Source organism: Scomber japonicus, chromosome 7 (assembly GCF_027409825.1).
Source record: "Scomber japonicus isolate fScoJap1 chromosome 7, fScoJap1.pri, whole genome shotgun sequence".
Taxonomy (NCBI): Eukaryota; Metazoa; Chordata; class Actinopteri; order Scombriformes; family Scombridae; genus Scomber; species Scomber japonicus.
Window position 1 is genome coordinate 33,520,535 of NC_070584.1, and position 19,305 is coordinate 33,539,839.

Here is a 19,305-nt window from a genome sequence, read left to right on the forward strand (position 1 = left end):
CTGTAGCTTTGCTAGTTTTCTTCACTGAAGTTTCAAATGTTTGTTTTATAGGTTGTGGTTGAGGTTTTATTACAGCAGCATTTTATCACAACATATATCAATATTTACAGTTATCAGTGAAAGCAGTAAAGTTATTATTACATGATATATAATCAGACATGCAGGTAATACCTGATTCTACACAGCAGGATTTAAAATATTTTTTTATCCGATTCTGAATTCCAATTTATTCTATTTGTAACAACCTCTAAACAGTTATTACATCTTTACGGCATTTTGTAAGCTTCTTTTTAAAAATGTGTTATGTAGTTGAGGAATTATTATAATAGTAATTGTTATTAATTATTTTTTTTGTGATTAACAGTTTTTATTGATTTCTTTTAAAACATTACAATGCAATATACTTAACATCACAAATACTTAACCCCCCCTCCCCTAACCCAACAAACCTCTTGTCACTACCCACACAGTCAGCCTTGGTTGTTAACACAAATACATTTTATGCAATAGGCAGAGAAAGGGGGAAAACAAAAAAAAGCAAAAAACAAAAAGATAAAAATAAAAATAACAAATAAATAAATACATTGGTAGACTTTATCAACCTTCCTCTGCAGCAGCAGTCCAGACATGAACACAGTTCAAATATGCATATTCTCCCCACATAGATTTATACAGCCACCACCTCGCTCAACACTCCCGCATGATACATCTCAGGTCAGTAGTCCTCCAGAGAGGTCAGGTATTTGCCCCACTTTTTAGCATACACATTCATTCTTCCCGACCGTTTGTATGAAATTTTTTCAAAAGCTGCAACTCTTGCCATCTCTGCAGTCCATTCTCGGAAAGGCGGCACCCCCTCTGTCTTCCAATTCCTGAGAAGAATCTGTCTGCCTATCATAAGACTAGTTTGAACCCAATTTTTAATGTATTTATTTCCCCTTGGTAGGATCGAACCCTCACCTAGAACGAATTTGAGTCCCTGAGACCTGACAGATATTGTCACATATCCTTTCCCAAAATTCTTGAACCTTATCACAGGACCATAAAACATGAATTAAATTGCCTTGCTCCGACTTGCATCGCCAGAAATTTGGTGTTTGACTTAACCCAAGTCTATACAACCTAGGGGGAGTCCAATAAAAGCGGTGCATAATCTTAAACTGTATTAAACAAATTTTGGCATCCCTTGACATTAATTTAATATTTTTAAAAATATTCTCCCACTCTTCAGCCTCCCATGACAGGTTCAGATCCTTTTCCCATATCTTTTTTAGAACTGATATAGCTCCATTACCCTGGTTGTTAATCATCATGGAGTAATATTAAGATGCCTCATGACCCCTACCATAGTTCTTTATCACATCATTTAATAAATCTGCAGCTTTAGGAGCTGATGTGTTATCTCCGAAAATCCCTGACAGCAGATGGCGAAGCTGTAAATATCTAAAAAACTGAAACCTGGGAATCCCAAAATGCTGTACAATGTCCTCAAAAGATTTTAATATACCATCATGATATATCGCCCCGCTTGACAATGCCTTTCCCCAGCCAATCCTTCCAGAGAAAAGGAGATTTGTTAATAAAAAGTTTTAGGTTAATCCAAATACTCAAACTGGCGTTCAGATATGGATCCAGATTAAACAGTCGGGCAACTTTAATCCACATTAATTTTAAATTACCAATTATTGGGTGTGTTATTACTTTCCTTTCCAACTTAATAGACAGACATTCTAGTAGTGGTATCGGAGCGAGAGCGGATTGCTCAATACTGTACCAGGGCGGGGCCCTTTCAGGAGGTAGTGTCCAGTGTGCAAGGTGTCTTAAATTGAATGCATAATAGTAAAACAACATCTTGGGTAATCCCAGACCTCCTTTGTCCATTGGTCTCTGTAGTTTATTGATATGCAATCGGGGTCGTTTAATAAATATCTTTGTTATTCTGTCAAACCATTTGAAATACGACAGGGGAATCTCCAGCGGAAGAGAATGTATAAGATAGTTAAGTTTTGGCACACAGTTAATTTTTATTGCCTTGACCTTCCCGACCATTGACAGTTTAAGAACCGCCCATCTGTCAAGGTCGCAAGAGATTTTGTGCAATAAAGGGTCAAAATTAGGTTTTACCAAATCTTTCAGCTGAGGAGGGAATAGAATGCCTAGGTACCTGATACCTTCTTTTGGCCACTGAAATGCACCTGGTCGGAAGGCTGCAGAGGGGCAATATGCTGTCAGTGAGAGTGCCTCCGACTTAGACCAGTTTACCCTGTAACCTGAACATTTTGAGAAAGTGTCAATGATGTTTAGGAGGCTAGGAACTGATCTAGCTAGGTCTGACACCACTAATAATATATCATCTGCGTAGAGCATAAGTTTATGCACCACCCCACCAGCTAAGACCCCTGGGAAGTCAGGTGCTGCCCTAATGGCTGCCGCCAGAGGCTCTATAGCTAAACAAAATAACAATGGAGAAAGGGGTGAACCCTGCCGTGTCCAGTGTTGTGCATGAACGCGTTCATTGAACGAAAGTTCATGAACTCGTTCATAATTTTGGTGAACTTGAACGAACGAACGGTATTTCTGCCTGATGAACGATACTATGAACGCGTTCATTCTGGTGTCTGTGAACGTCACGTTCACTCTTTTTTAATTTCGTTCAATAAGGTTCAGGCAAAAAACACACCGCACTAAAGTGTTGCCCAACCGTTGCGTGTGCTTCTTTGTCTGTGCCAGATTCTAACAAGTGCGAGAGCGCAACAGTTGAGTAGAGCTCAACTTGAGTGGATCTGGCAACCAAAGGCAACGGCAGCCAGTGTCGCACTGCCTGTTGTGCCGTATTAAGCACCCCTGCCGTGAAAAGTACCCCCTCGTCGCGGGAACGCGCATGTGGAGAGAACTACTACCAAACGGACATATATTACCCACAGATCTCTTATTCACAAGTAAATGTCAAAAAGGACTAAATGCTCATGTTTAATTTACTACAAATGACAACGTACACACAATGACAAAAATTATATTCTCATTCCATGTCACGTTCTGTTTAGCGTCCAGTTTTGTGTTAATGACTCATGTTTAAATGCGCTCATGGATTCCACAATAGTCATACTTTCCCACAATCACAGTCACAGTGTCAGTGTGTTGTTTTTTTTTTCTTGGTCTACTTATCATTGAATGTAAACTCCTAAGTATTTGTTTATGTGTGTGTGTGTGTGTGTGTGTATATATATATATACACATATATATAAAACTAGCTTATATAAACTAGCATATATATGACATTCAAGCTAGTTTTTCCTCATGTTTTTGAGAATATAATGTTGGGGTGAAAGCTGCAACTGCTACAAGTGTGGACTGAATGGAGTTTAAACAACAATGGGGGAAGGCCCTTCGATGCTAATGTAAATCCTGGTTGGATAAGGATTCAAAACTGGATGAAATCTGACACATAGTTTCAGAGTTAAACTAATGAAATAATTGCTGGCTGTGGCAACAATTTTAAAAGAGTATAGTTCGCAACGTATTGAAAAAAAGAACTGAACTAGTTCATTTTTTGGAGCTGTGAACTTAGTTCATAATTTGGAATTATGAATTATGAACTGAACTAGTTCATTTTAAAATGTGTGAACTATGAACTGAACTAATTCATGTAGAACGTGAACTTTACCAACACTGGCCGTGTCCCCCTCCCAAGAGCAAAATATTCAGAATTGAACCCATTCGTTTGCACTGCTGCTTCTGGGTGCTTATATAATAACCGAATCCATTTTATAAAAGTGTCACCAAACCCGTATACCTCCAAGATCTTGAATAAGTAACCCCATTCCACCATGTCAAAAGCCTTTTCGGCATCAAGTGAAATGGCGGCTACTGGAGATTGGACCTCGGCCACCGACCACATTATATTAGTGAGACGTCTGATATTATCCGAGGAGCTGCGGCCGCAAATAAATCCCACCTACTCAGTATGGATTATAGATGTTATTACCTTATTTAACCGATTTGCTAAGATCTTAGAAATTAACTTGGCATCTAACTGCATTAAAGACATTGGACGATAATTTTTGCAGTCACCTGGGTCTTTGCCTTTTTTGGGGACTAAACTAATCAGTGCCTGCCTCAAGGTTGGTGGCAGTATGCCCCTCTCCAGTGCCTCTTTATACATCTCTAACAGGGCTGGAGCAAGCTCTGTTGCAAAACTCTTAAAAAACTCTGCCGTATAGCCATCCGGCCCAGGTGCTTTTCCTTTAGGGAGGTCATTAATTACCTTTCTAAGTTCTTCCATAGTTATGTCCGAATCCAGAAATTGTCTTTGTTCCTCTGTCAGCTTGGGAAGCCCCAGTGGCTGTAGAGAAGATTCTATGTCCTTGTCAGTAGAAGCGGATGTTGAGCTATACAGGTTGATATAAAATTCTTTAAAAATCTTATTGATTTCCACCATTGCTGTAACTATGTCACCAGCCTATGATCTAATCGCAGGAATGGTGGGAGCTGACTCTCTCTGTTTTATGTACCTAGCTAGTAGCTTCCCCGCTTTGTCTCCTGACTCAAAGTAAATTTGTCTTGCCCTAAATAAATTAAATTCAACCTTCTGGGATAAGATATTGTTGTATTGGTATTTCAATCTGGTCAGTTCTCCCACACTATCACATGTTATTTGTTGCTTCTGCTTAGTTTCAGCATCTTTAATTTTGCTTTCTAAGTCTAACAGTTGTTGTGCATTAACTTTCTTACGATGTGAGGTGTGTTGGATAATGCGTCCTCTAATCACAGCCTTAAGGGCCTCCCACACGACACTGGCAGAGTTTACCGAGGTGGAATTAATCTCTAAATATTTTTTTATCTCCGACCTTAACCAATCTACAGTTGCTGGTTCCTGTAAAATAGACCCCCCTAGGACTACCTCATGGTTTCCCGCTGCTTGTAACTTCCCCTCCAGGTCTGTAAAAAAATGTCCGATCATCCCCATTGGGTGCATAAATATTAGCCAAAATTAGTTTTAACCCCTGTACTTCAGCCAGCACAATAACAATTCTTCCTAGTGTATCTTTAATTTGTTTAAGACACTTAAATTGTAAATTTCTGTTAATCAGTATGATAACCCCGTTACTCTTACTGGAACCTGCATTATAAAACACATGCCCCACCCATCCTACACAGAGCTTATCAGTCTCCTGTGGAGACATATGTGTTTCTTGTAAAAACACCACATCATATTTGTTGCTTTTAAGACTATTCATGACCTTTTTCCTCTTAATAGGGTTCCCCAGCCCATTAACATTCCATGTGGAGATACGCATGCAACTTAAATTATTTGACTTACTGTAACTGTCCATACAGAGTTAATGTACAACCAATCCTTAGGCACATTTTAAATAAACGGTAGCAACAACTTAACACCCGAACCCCCTCATACTCACAGAACCCAGCTTGTGCATCTGAACTTGAACTGTGCACAACCCCCCACCCCTCTTGTCCATCCTACGGAAATCTGTCGGTCCGTGAATCGTCCACGAGGCTCCGCTGGTCTGGCCTCGCAGGCTCTGCTAATAGAAGTTAGTTCAAACCAATGTCTCTTGATAATGCAGGTCAACAACATCCATAGCGGGAGGGGGGGGGGGGGGGCGAAATGGGCTTTACTGCCACCTACTCACACCCTAGTCGCCGCACAGTCTCCGCTGCTGTGAGTTATTCCTTATCAGTGTCTTTACATTTCTGATCAAAAGCATCCATGGTGAGGTAAAAAAAAAAAGAAAAAAAAAAGTGGGCTTTACCGCCATACACTCACATCATAGCAGCCTCACTATGAGCTGGTCCACACCAGTATCTTTAAATGACTGTTCACAGCATCCATGGCAAACTAGAGACATAAAAAATAAAGAGGAAAACAAAGGGCCCCACCGTCATCTACTCACACCATAGCGTCTATGAAGGCCATCGCCGTCTTCAGGCATTCAAAAGTCTTAGGTCCGTCTTTGGTCTTAATCTTCAATTTAGCTTGTCGGGCTTCATCTGCGTGGCCTTGGAATAATCTGGGAAATGATGATGTTGTTGTTTCCCCAACTCAGCTTGCCTTTAATCCTCGCTGCTCGTAGCACCAAATGTCCGTCTTGGTAGCTAACGGGTTAGCCTCTCTCTCCGTCTCGGCCGCTTCAAGATACTCCACTCGCTTCTTGACGTCATCTATCCTCGTAATTAGCGTGGACAGTTTAGACTCCACTGAGGCTGTGGTACAGCGTATCTCTGCCAATCCCTCCAGCTCACTGGAAATCTTCGTTAATGCTGTGTAGATATTCCCAATATCCTGGCCTATGTCACGGGCCTGCGGATCACCTGTGGCCCCGGTGTCCTCACCGCCATCTTGATCCAGTGTAGCATCATGTCTTTGCGAGCGTAAATGCCTTTTAATATCTCCACAGGCCGATGACTTCGAGAATTTCGACATGTTACCGTTCTCACCCTCTTAAGTGTACCGAGTGCTATTTTGCTGGTAATATATGGTAAAAAAGAATAAAAGTAGCAGAGCAATGCGGAGCTCACTAACTAGCGGCCATCTCCCGCATTGCGTCACGTGACTCCCAATTGTTCTTAATTATTTAATATTATTTGAATTGAACATGTAATGATTCAGTAATGTCACTTTGTTAACATTAACCAACATTAGCCTCCATAAACTACAACTGTCCATTAAAGGAATAAAATGCCTCAGAAAACAAGATGATCTGAACCACTGATGTGAAGATCAAATGTTAATCAAAATAGTGAATGTCAAACTGTTTCATCATCAAATGCATGACGTAAATATAAAGTGTCCTCTTTCATGATAACATATGTTGTAATATATGTGTCATTACAGACGTCCTGGCTGTGGACTCTCAGAGGCTCACTGTGAAGTTTTGGCCTCAGCTCTGAAGTCCAACCCTCATCTGACACATCTGAACCTGAGTAACAACAAACTGTCTGATTCAGCAGTGAAGCGTCTGTCTGCTGGACTGGAGAGTCCAAACTGTAGACTGAAGACTCTGAGGTCAGTTCACTGACTGTAGCTTTGCTAGTTTTCTTCATTGAAGTTTCAAATATTTGTTTTATAGGTTGTGGTTGAGGTTTTATTACAGCAGCATTTTATCACAACATATATCAGTATTTAACAGTTATCAGTGAATGCAGTAAAGTTATTATTACATGATATATAATCAGACTTACAGGTAATACCTGATTTTACACAGCAGGATTTAAAATATAATTGTTTTTCCGATTCTGAATTCCAGTGTATTTATTCTATTTGTAACAACCTCTAAACAGTTATTAAAGGAATAAAATGCCTTAGAAAGCAAATATTTAAAAATATGTAAAAAGATCATCTGAACCACTGATGTGAAGATCAAATGTTAATCAAAATAGTGAATGTCAAACTGTTTCATCATCAAATGTATGAAGTAAATATAAAGTGTCCTCTTTCATGATAACATATGTTGTAATATATGTGTCATTACAGACTTTGGCACTGTGGACTCTCAGAGGCTCACTGTGAAGTTTTGGCCTCAGCTCTGAAGTCCAACCCTCATCTGACACATCTGGACCTGAGTAACAACAAACTGTCTGATTCATCAGTGAAGCGTCTGTCTGCTGGACTGGAGAGTCCAAACTGTAGACTGAAGACTCTGAGGTCAGTTCACTGACTGTAGCTTTGCTAGTTTTTTTCTTTATATTCAATTAAAATTCTTCACTGAAGTTTCAAATATTTGTTTTATAGGTTGTGGTTGAGGTTTTATTACAGCAGCATTTCATCACAACATATATCAGTATTTACAGTTATCAGTGAATGCAGTAAAGTTATTATTACATGATATATAATCAGACTTACAGGTAATACCTGATTTTACACAGCAGGATTTAAAATATATTTTTTATCCCATTCTGAATTCCAATTTATTCTATTTGTAACAACCTCTAAACAGTTATTACATGAATAAAATGCCTCAGAAAGCAAATATTTAAAAATATAAATAAAGAAGATCTGAACCACCGATGTGAAGATCAAATGTTAATCAAAATAGTGAATGTCAAACTGTTTCATCATCAAATGCATGAAGTAAATATAAAGTGTCCTCTTTCATGATAACATATGTTGTAATATATGTGTCATTACAGACTTTATGACTGTGGACTCTCAGAGACTCACTGTGAAGTTTTGGCCTCAGCTCTGAAGTCCAACCCTCATCTGACAGAACTGGACCTGAACTACAACGAGCTGTCTGATTCATCAGTGAAGCGTCTGTCTGCTGGACTGGAGAGTCCAAACTGTAGACTGGAGAGACTGATGTGAGTTTACTGACTGTAGCTTTGCTAGTTTTTTCTATTTATTAAATTCAAATTCTTCACTGAAGTTTCAAATGTTTGGTTCATAATTTTCAGGATTGGTTGAACACAAATCTGTAGAGTTTAAATGTTTTCAGGAATTTAAAATCCACAATCTTGTTGTGAGTAAAAATGACTTCCAGAGTTTAAACTAATATGAGGCTTCAGCAGTCTGAGTTCCACATATCAAGTAAGTATGTTTGTGTTTCTTCAGTGTTTCCTTGTTGAGCTGCAGTGGAGGGATCCAAACTCAAAGAGGGAATTTAGTTCTCAATATTCTGAAACTTTGAGTCACACACATCAAGTGTGAGTCTACCAGACTGTCAAAGCCTCATATTAGCTTCATCTGAACCTATTACACACACACACACACACACACACACACACACACACACACACACACACACACATACACACAAAACATGCCATAACATATTGAATGATGTACAGGTGTAATATTGTCAGGTCATTAGTTTCATTAGTGTTTGTGAACAGTCAGTAAATGTAGCTGCTTATGGATGTGAACCTGACAGCGGCAGGTAGCAAAGAGAGATGATCTTTCTCAACTGGAACTGTTCACTGAGCTGAACTGAGTCTAAATATCCTGCAGTCACATTAAACATAGTGGACAGTAAAAGTGGTTTTCTAATCAAGATGTCCTCATGTTAACTTAGTGGAGACAGACATGGGATCAGATCACACAGACACACTGTGCACATTATGGAAGCCTCAATGTAACTCCATTTTCTCTCCTTCATCTGCAAGATTAAAGCAAAACAAAGATTAAAAGTCTGCAGGTCTGAGAGAGAGTGATGAGAATGATTGTTTCATTCAAGCACAGTGAGACAACATCAGCTGAACTGGGAGTGTTCTGGTAGCTTACTGGTCTGTGCTTTGATTCTGGTGCTGGACCTTTGTTGCATGTCATTGTCTGTCTCTCTCTCCTCTAGTTTCCTGTTTATCTCTCAACTGTCCATTAAAGGAATAAAATGCCTCAGAAACAAAGATTTAAAAATATAAAAAAAGATGATCTGAACCACTGATGTGAAGATCAAATGTTAATCAAAATAATGAATGTCAAACTGTTTCATCATCAAATGTATGAAGTAAATATAAAGTGTCCTCTTTCATGATAACATATGTTGTAATATATGTGTCATTACAGACTTTATAACTGTGGACTCTCAGAGACTCACTGTGAAGTTTTGGCCTCAGCTCTGAAGACCAACCCTCATCTGACAGAACTGGACCTGGGCTTCAATGACCTGTCTGATTCAGCAGTGAAGCGTCTGTCTGCTGGACTGGAGAGTCCAAACTGTAGACTGAAGACTCTGCTGTGAGTTCACTGACTGTAGCTTTGCTGTTTTTTTATATATATTAAATTCAAATTCTTCACTGAAGTTTCAAATATTTGGTTCATCATTTTCAGGATTTGCTGAACACAAATCTGTAGAACTTAAATGTTTACAGGAATTTAAAATCCACAATCTTGTTGTGAGTAAAAATGACTTCCAGAGTTTAAACTAATATGAGGCTTCAGCAGTCTGAGTTCCACATATCAAGTAAGTATGTTTGTGTTTCTTCAGTGTTTCCTTGCTGAGCTGCAGTGGAGGGATCCAAACTCAAAGAGGGAATTTAGTTCTAAATATTCTGAAACTTTGAGTCACACACATCAAGTGTGAGTCTACCAGACTGTCAAAGCCTCATATTAGCTTCAACTGAACCTATTACACACACACACACACACACACACACACACACACACACACACACACACACACACACACACAGTGGCCTGTAAAGCATCAATGAAAAATGATTTGCAAAACCGAAAACCTGCAGTCCATAAGGTTGTATTGTTCCATGCAGAGCGGACTGAAATGTTCAATATTTTACAGAGTACTGTTGCATCCCTAACACACACACACACACACACACACACACACACACACACACACACACACACACACTCTCAACTGGAACTGTTCACTGAGCTGAACTGAGTCTAAATATCCTGCAGTCACATTAAAAATAGTGGACAGTAAAAGTGGTTTTCTAATCAAGATGTCCTCATGTTAACTTTGTGGAGACAGACATGGGATCAGATCACACAGACACACTGTGCACATTATGGAAACCTCAATGTAACTCCATTTTCTCTCCTTCATCTGCAATATTAAAGCAAAACAAAGATTAAAAGTGTGCAGGTATGAGAGAGAGTGATGAGAATGATTGTTTCATTCAAGCACAGTGAGACAGCATCAGCTGAACTGGGAGTGTTCTGGTAGCTTACTGGTCTGTGCTTTGATTCTGGTGGTGGACCTTTGTTGCATGTCATTCTCGGTGTCTCTCTCCTCTAGTTTCCTGTTTATCTCTCAACTGTCCATTAAAGGAATAAAATGCCTCAGAAACAAAGATTTAAAAATATAAAAAAAGAAGATCTGAACCACTGATGTGAAGATCAAATGTTAATCAAAATAATGAATATCAAACTGTTTGATCATCAAATGTATGAAGTAAATATAAAGTGTCCTCTTTCATGATAACATATGTAGTAATATATGTGTCATTACAGACTAGAGAGCTGTGGACTCTCAGAGACTCACTGTGAAGTTTTGGCCTCAGCTCTAAAGTCCAACCCTCATCTGACAGATCTGGAACTGAGTGACAACAAGCTGTCTGATTCAGCAGTGAAGCGTCTGTCTGCTGGACTGGAGAGTCCAAACTGTAGACTGAAGACTCTGAGGTCAGTTCACTGACTGTAGCTTTGCTAGTTTTTTTCTATTTATTAAATTCAAATTCTTCATTAAAGTTTCAAATGTTAGGTTCATAATTTTCAGGATTGTTTGAACACAAATCTGTAGAATTTAAATGTTTACAGGAATTTAAAATCCACAGTCTTGTTGTGTGTAAAAATGACTTCCAGAGTTTAAACTAATATGAGGCTTCAGCAGTCTGAGTTCCACATATCAAGTAAGTATGTTTGTGTTTCTTCAGTGTTTCCTTGCTGAGCTGCAGTGGAGGGATCCAAACTCAAAGAGGGAATTTAGTTCTAAATATTCTGAAACTTTGAGTCAGACACATCAAGTGTGAGCCTACCAGACTGTCAAAGCCTCATATTAGCTTCAACTGAACCTATTACACACACACACACACACACACACACACACACACACACACACACACACACACACACACACACACACAGTGGCCTGTAAAGCATCAATGAAAAATGATTTGCAAAACCGAAAACCTGCAGTCCATAAGGTTGTATTGTTCCGTGCAGAGCGGACTGAAAGGTTCAATATTTTAGAGTACTGTTGCATCCCTAACACACACACACACACACACACACACACACACACCACACACACACACACACACACTCAACTGGAACTGTTCACTGAGCTGAACTGAGTCAAAATATCCTGCAGTCACATTAAACATAGTGGACAGTAAAAGTGGTTTTCTAATCAAGATGTCCTCATGTTAACTTTGTGGAGACAGACATGGGATCAGATCACACAGACACACTGTGCACATTATGGAAGCCTCAATGTAACTCCATTTTCTCTCCTTCATCTGCAAGATTAAAGCAAAACAAAGATTAAAAGTCTGCAGGTCTGAGAGAGAGTGATGAGAATGATTGTTTCATTCAAGCACAGTGAGACAGCATCAGCTGAACTGGGAGTGTTCTGGTAGCTTACTGGTCTGTGCTTTGATTCTGGTGGTGTACCTTTGTTGCATGTCATTCTCTGTCTCTCTCTCCTCTAGTTTCCTGTTTATCTCTCAACTGTCCATTAAAGGAATAAAATGCCTCAGAAACAAAGATTTAAAAATATAAATAAAGAAGATCTGAACCACTGATGTGAAGATTAAATGTTAATCAAAATAATGAATGTCAAACTGTTTCATCATCAAATGTATGAAGTAAATATAAAGTGTCCTCTTTCATGATAACATATGTAGTAATATATGTGTCATTACAGACTAGAGAGCTGTGGACTCTCAGAGACTCACTGTGAAGATTTGGCCTCAGCTCTGAAGTCCAACCCTCATCTGACAGATCTGGACCTGAGTGGAAACTACCTGTCTGATTCAGCAGTGAAGCGTCTGTCTGCTGGACTGGAGAGTCCAAACTGTAGACTGAAGACTCTGCTGTGAGTTCACTGACTGTAGCTTTGCTAGTTTTTTTCTATTTATTAAATTAAAATTCTTCTTTAAAGTTTCAAATATTTGGTTCATAATTTTCAGGATTGGTTGAACACAAATGTGTAGAATTTAAATGTTTACAGGAATTTAAAATCCACAGTCTTGTTGTGAGTAAAAATGACTTCCAGAGTTTAAACTAATATGAGGCTTCAGCAGTCTGACATGCAACAAAGGTCCTCTTTCATGATAACATATGTTGTAATATATGTGTCATTACAGACTTTCTGACTGTGGACTCTCAGAGACTCACTGTGAAGTTTTGGCCTCAGCTCTGAAGTCCAACCCTCATCTGACAGATCTGGACCTGAGTCTCAACGAGCTGTCTGATTCATCAGTGAAGCGTCTGTCTGCTGGACTGGAGAGTCCAAACTGTAGACTGGAGACCTTGAGGTCAGTTCACTGACTGTAGCTTTGCTATTTAAAAAAATATATATATTCAATTCAAATCCTTCAGTGAAGTTTCAAATGTTTGGTTCGTAATTTTCAGGATTTACTGAACACAAATTTGTAGAATTTCAATTATTTCCTATATCAATGCTCCTAATTTAATTACTAATTCATACCATCATATAATTTCTATGATATAATTTTCTATTATATATTATGTCAATATATACATCATATATTTACTGTTATCAATATACAAATCATTGCTGCATTTTTCCATCAAAAATAACTATATACATACATACACATACATACATATATATTCATATTTACACATCCCCATAAAAATACCACCTGGAGGCAAAGCTGCTGCAGACTGTCTATCGCTCCACGATAGAAAGCGTATTGTACAATGACAATAAAGGATATTCTGTTCTATTCTATTCTATATTAACATCCACATATGTACACATACATAGATATACGTACGCACAAACAAACATAAATACACACACATACAAAGGGCACCTGAGTCACTGTTCCATAATCTCACCTCACAGAATTTAAACAATCCCCTTAAGTTATAGCCACCCTCGCTTTCAGTGAACAATCTTTGAATATTTCCTGGTAGTTGATTACTTTTTGCCCAAAACATAATTTGTGCAGTTTGTAATTCTACCCGAAGTTTCAGTACTTTTGACTGTAAGAATAGTGTGTTTGTGTGACCCTGAAAACCAGCGTTGTGAATTATTCAAATTGCTATCTTCTGTAGAATAAATAATAGATGTAATGTACTTTTGAAGTTAGTTTTACGCCAAACCCCTGCACAGTAACTTAAGTAAGGAGAGACTAATGAACTGTAGAGAATGCAGAGTGATTTATTATCTAGGAACTGCTTTACTTTGTTCAATACTGCAATGCTTCTTGATACTTTAGAATGTATATGTTTTATATGTGGTTTCCAGCTGAGTGTTTCGTCTATTGTAACCCCAAGAAATGTATTTACGACAACTCTTTCAATAATAACTCCATCAATCTGTATCTTAACTTGTGAATTCATTCTGCAGTTACCAAATAGCATTATTTTAGTTTTGTTCAAGTTCAGTGATAACTTGTTTGTCAAACCTCTTCCAATAGCAGCTGAGAGTCATCACCAGTACAGAAGATATTTGTGTCATCTAAAAATAAAATAAGCTTCAATATCTTAGACATATCATTGCTTATATCATTGATATACATAATGAAAAGTTTGGGGCCCAGCACTGACCCCTGGGGGACACCACAAGAAATGTCCAGACATGTGGAGCAACCCAGCTTCACAAACTCTTGCCTGTTGCTTAAGTAACTCTCGACCCAATTAAGAATTACCCCCCTGATATCATAACGTTCCAGTTTTTTTACTAATATGTCATGATTTACTGTGTCAAATGCTTTCTTAAATCGATGAATAACCCAACTGCATATTTTTTATGGTCTATAGAGTTTGTGATATCTTCAATTAAGTCTATTAATGCCTGTGATGTTGATCTGTTTGCCCAGAATCCGTATTGGCTGTCAGTGAGGAGTTCGTTTTTTTAAGTGAATTTGTCCAGTTGGTTGAGAAGTTTTTCAAGAATTTTAGAGAATTGTGGATGTAAAGAAACAGGTCTATAGTTAGTGAAGTGGTGTTTGTTACCAGTTTTGTATAGCGGTATGACTTTTGCCTTTCTTGCTTATAACATTAGTAAGCCTAATTTTGGTTTTGTTTCTATTTATTCTCTGCTTCTTTAGTTTTCTGTCGTAAGAAGTGTCTGTACAGCATATTTTTCTTTTTGCAGGCACTTTGTAAACCCTTTATTATCCATGGACACCTGCCATATTGCATTATGGGACAGTTTTTATTATTTAGTAAGATAAGAGAAATTCCTCATATGCACTATCAACATCTTTATTTTGATATACATCATCCCAGTTCTGCGCCAATAAGTCATTTTTAAAAGCATTTATTGTTTCCTCTGTTCTCAGTCTCCTGTATTCTTTTTTCTCATCGGACTTATCAATCCTATAGTTTCTGTCATATACTGTAAAAACTGGTAGGTGATCACTGATATCATTTATTAATAGTCCACTAACTGTATTATTTTCTATGTCATTGGTGAATATATTGTCTATGAGAGTGGCACAATGAGATGTGATTCTGCTGGGTCTGGTAATTTTCTCAATGATGCTGAATGGTTTTGAGAACTGATGTAGATACTCCTTGATATGAATGAAATTTGCATAAAGACTTCTGCTATTGAAGTGGATGATGGATAGTTTTTTATCGGTCTTAATTCTCCTGTTGAACTGTTCATCAGTATAATAGTCAAAGTTATTGTTGATGGAAGAGAAGAAATTGTTATCAGAGTCAATATCATATTCCAAATCCCATGTATTATGATCAGTGTATTCAAAAGTGTTCACCATGTGTTGAGGCTACAGTCCTCACTGCAGGCGACCCTGGTTCGAATCCCGCACCGAGCGGTCCTATCCTGCGTGTCATTGCCCCCCTCCCCTCTCTGCCTCCCATTCCCTGTCTCTCTCTAACCTGTACAATACAGGCAAAAATATAAAATATATACTTAAAAAAAAAGTGTTCATTTCCAGGTGACCATGTTCACTAATTGACTAAAAGTCATGTGGTTAATGGATCCAGATGCAGAAAAACGATTCTTTTCTGTGTATGTCATGGTTATGTGTAAACCAGCTATTTGTTACCTTATGGTCCAGTTCCTGTTGATCATTGGTATTTTTACAGCTCCTTCACATTTCTGACAACTAATACTTTGGCCTCCTCAGGTGTTCCGTTCAGTTTAATGAAGATTTTACAGTTAGTAGTCCAAGTGACTTCCAGAGTTTAAACTAATATGAGGCTTCAGCAGTCTTCAGCTGAAACTTATGAAGTCATTTCCTACAGTGCAGCTGTGTTAGGAAGAGACCACTTCACAGTCAGTATGGGCAGGAGGAATGATTACTGCCACACACATGATTATGGTTCTGAATGTTAGAATCTCTTTTTCAATGTTTGTATTTGACAGTTTTTAACCTTCATCCTGTTGGGTTCAGCTGTTTGGAGATTACATTTTCTAAACTTCTACATTTAAATCTTCTTCAGCTCTGAACAGATAATGAAACATTTAATGATTTCAAGCATGATTTTTGTCTTTTAAACTGACATTTTTATTATTTATTCAGATTGGAGAGCTGCAGGTTGTCAAAGACCAGCTGTGCTTATCTGGCCTCAGCTCTGAAGTCCAACCCCTCCCATCTGAGAGAGCTGGATCTGAGCTTCAACAACCTGCAGGATTCAGATGTGATGCTGCTGTCTGATCTTCAGCAGAGTCCAGACTGCAGACTGGAGACTCTGATGTGAGTAGAGAGTTGGAGTCAGTCTGTGCTGGTTTCAGCAGTTTAGTATTAAACACAGTCAGTATGAAAGCAAAGATCCAGTATTTCCTGGTGAAGCTCCAACCTTCTCAGTGCTGCTTTCCTCAGTGAAGCTGTGAGAGGAGGATGGTGACAGGCTTCAGGATTGGACAGAAAGACAGAGAGAGAGAGAACAGTCATCCAATCAGATGAGCCAGAAGCTTGTTGTGATGATGTGTTTGAGTTGATGTGAAGACGACTGTTGTTGTTGTGTTGATGTCTGAAGGAAATAAAGCTGGATTACAGCTGACAGCCTTACAAGATGTATAGAGACAGTGATCCTCATCATCAAACTCAGACCATCAAATCTGATCTCAAAGTGTTTGTTCTCTCATTTCAACACTAAACTATTGATCAGTTCATCTTTGTCAGAGCTCTAAGATCAGTCTGACTGCAGCCTGCAAATCACTGGCTCTGATTTCACACAAGCATCATTACATTTAGTAACCATGTGGTCTTTATACAGACCAGAACCTCTGCTGAAGTCCAGGAATCACAGCAGCTGTTTAGCTGAGAGCTCTGCCTGATTATCATGTGATGATTTAACAGCAGGGAACATCTTCAAATCCCACAGAGACTCTGTAGCTTTAAACTTTGATAAGAGTTGACATGTATCAGCAGTAAATCCATCAGTAAACTGATGAGTGAATGTCTCTGTTTCTGCAGTAATGATGTGTTCATGACTCTCAGCACTTTATTTCCTCTGTGTACTTGAGTGAAATCTGCAGAATAAACAGACTTGATAGTAAAAGTGTGTGCAGGTGTGTGAGCTTGGAGCTCAGTGTGTTCACTCCAACACGTTAACATGAGAGCTGAAAGGAAGCAAGCTACGCTGCACAGCTGTTCCACTTCTGGTCTGAACAGGACTGAAGTCCCTGCTGCTCTTTATACTGGATGTGCTGCATCACTGACTGACAGCTGATGAAGTGAGTCTCACTAAACACTCATTTATCTCCTCTGTTCTTTCTTCTTCTCTCATCAGATGGGACTAGTGGTGATCTCTGTCAGAGTGATAGTGAACATCCAGGAGTGTTGAGAGAGGATCAGCTGGATCCTGATGATCCATCTGGACCAGAGTCTGGATCTGGATTTTGTCATCTTCACTTAAGTCTCTTAACTGACCACAAACTGTACATCTCTGGATTTTGGTGAAGTTGATATTTGTTGATTAAGATGAAAAAACAAACAGATGTCATGAGCCTCATAAATATGGGAACAGATATTTTCAGGGTTTTTTTTTATTTGAAAGATTTGATTAATTACTTTTAAACACTTTTCATGGCTCCAGATTACACGTCAGTGTCTGTATATGTAAATATTTTAAAATATAGGTATGTAGCTTTTATATGCATTTAAACCAATCAGGTGACTTTAATAATAACTATGTAATTTAAACTTGTAGGTGAGATCACGTGACTCAGCCCTATCCAATCACATCCTTTACATCTTGTTTTCTACATTAGTGCAGCATCTTACATGTATTTCAGTTTTTACTAGCAGAGGTCAGTTTTCGTTAAGATTTAGGGTTACCAATTATGGAATAGCTTTTCCCTCCTGAGAAGAAACTGTTCATCTTTAAAAAAGTTATAAATGTTATAAAGTTTTGTAACTGTTTTCTCAATGTGTTTTGTCAGTTTCATGTATGAAGTACAGATACTGAGACCAATGTAACCCTCGCAGACACATGCACATACACTCAATCTTATTTTTCTGTTTTTATTTTTATTATTATATATATATGTTGAAATAAATTTGGTTTGTTCTATGTAGTCATATTGTCTTCTGTAATATTGTGTATTTTCTTTTAACATTTTTAGGACGAGGCTTTAAATAAGCCCATTTGGGTTTTCTGCCTCTCCCTCCACTTTATATTATCTGTCATTATGTCTTTTTTTTTTTTTTGGTGTAATTTTTGTGCAAAAAATAAAAAAATAAAGAATTGTCACAAAGTTAGCAACACAAATCCTGCAGATAATTTTCACTCTTATATGAACACATCACAGTGACTAATACATGTAGCATTTTACTTTATTCCAGAGAAACAAAACAAGGAAGAAAAGAAACTCACAACACCCTCAAACAAATAGTACGGAAACACACGAGACGAAACTCTTTCCGACAACCGCCGCTAGATGGCGCTGTGGTGACGGTAATACCAGAGCCGTTGTTAGAGTTGTCACCATAGCAACATCCCAGTTCTCATTAACTGAATGTGACGTGAAGATCAAGTTAAGACAAATTTATAAATAAAAATGCTGTGCTGTTGTTTTTTTCACCAGATAGTATTTAGCTGTATTTAGCTCTATAGGAGAACACAATGCAGTGTTCTCTAAATCCTGCTCGTCCTGTATTATGAAGCACAGCATACCAGTGAAAAATAATTTCCAGACAGAATGGCTAAAGGACACTACACATGATGCAAGTAGGCTAATCAACATATCATTTGGTGAAGGTAAAGCACTAATCAAAAAAAAAGTATTTGAACTATGGCTGAAAATGAGATGAGGACAAGAAGAGGGGAACATAATATAGAATACATAGTTAGAGCACAGAGTGTTAAAGGGAGAAATAAAAGGGAGGAAGTAGACCTCTCCAGATTAAGGTTTGATTAATGAGACTGTTTCTAATTCACAAGTATGCATGTACTGTAATGTAGCTGAAAATGTAGAACACGTAATAATTCATTGTGACAAATATAGTGAAGAAAGGATAAGGTTGCAACAAAGGTGAGACAGGCTGGAAAGGATGAGACTTCTAATAAATATTAGGAACCCTTGGAGATAAACATGTTGTGCCCTTAAAATAAGCAGAATAGAGGGATGAAAACACTGCTCTCGTCTTCACTCGTGTGTATTAAGTGAGGGAGAGAAGCGCGACTCCCCCTACTGGAGCCTTAAGGCATTACTA

At 38.3% G+C, this 19,305-nt stretch overlaps 1 protein-coding gene across 1 annotated transcript in view; it reads left to right on the plus strand.

Annotated features, from left to right (window-relative positions):
• Positions 1 to 19,305, plus strand: part of LOC128362340 (uncharacterized) — a 106,346-nt gene that overhangs the window by 69,128 nt on the left and 17,913 nt on the right. Inside the window, exons 9-10 of the mRNA XM_053323082.1 lie at positions 8,149 to 8,319; positions 16,168 to 16,276. Coding sequence (XP_053179057.1) covers positions 8,149 to 8,319; positions 16,168 to 16,276 — 280 coding nt within the window. The remainder of the gene's footprint in view (positions 1 to 8,148; positions 8,320 to 16,167; positions 16,277 to 19,305) is intronic.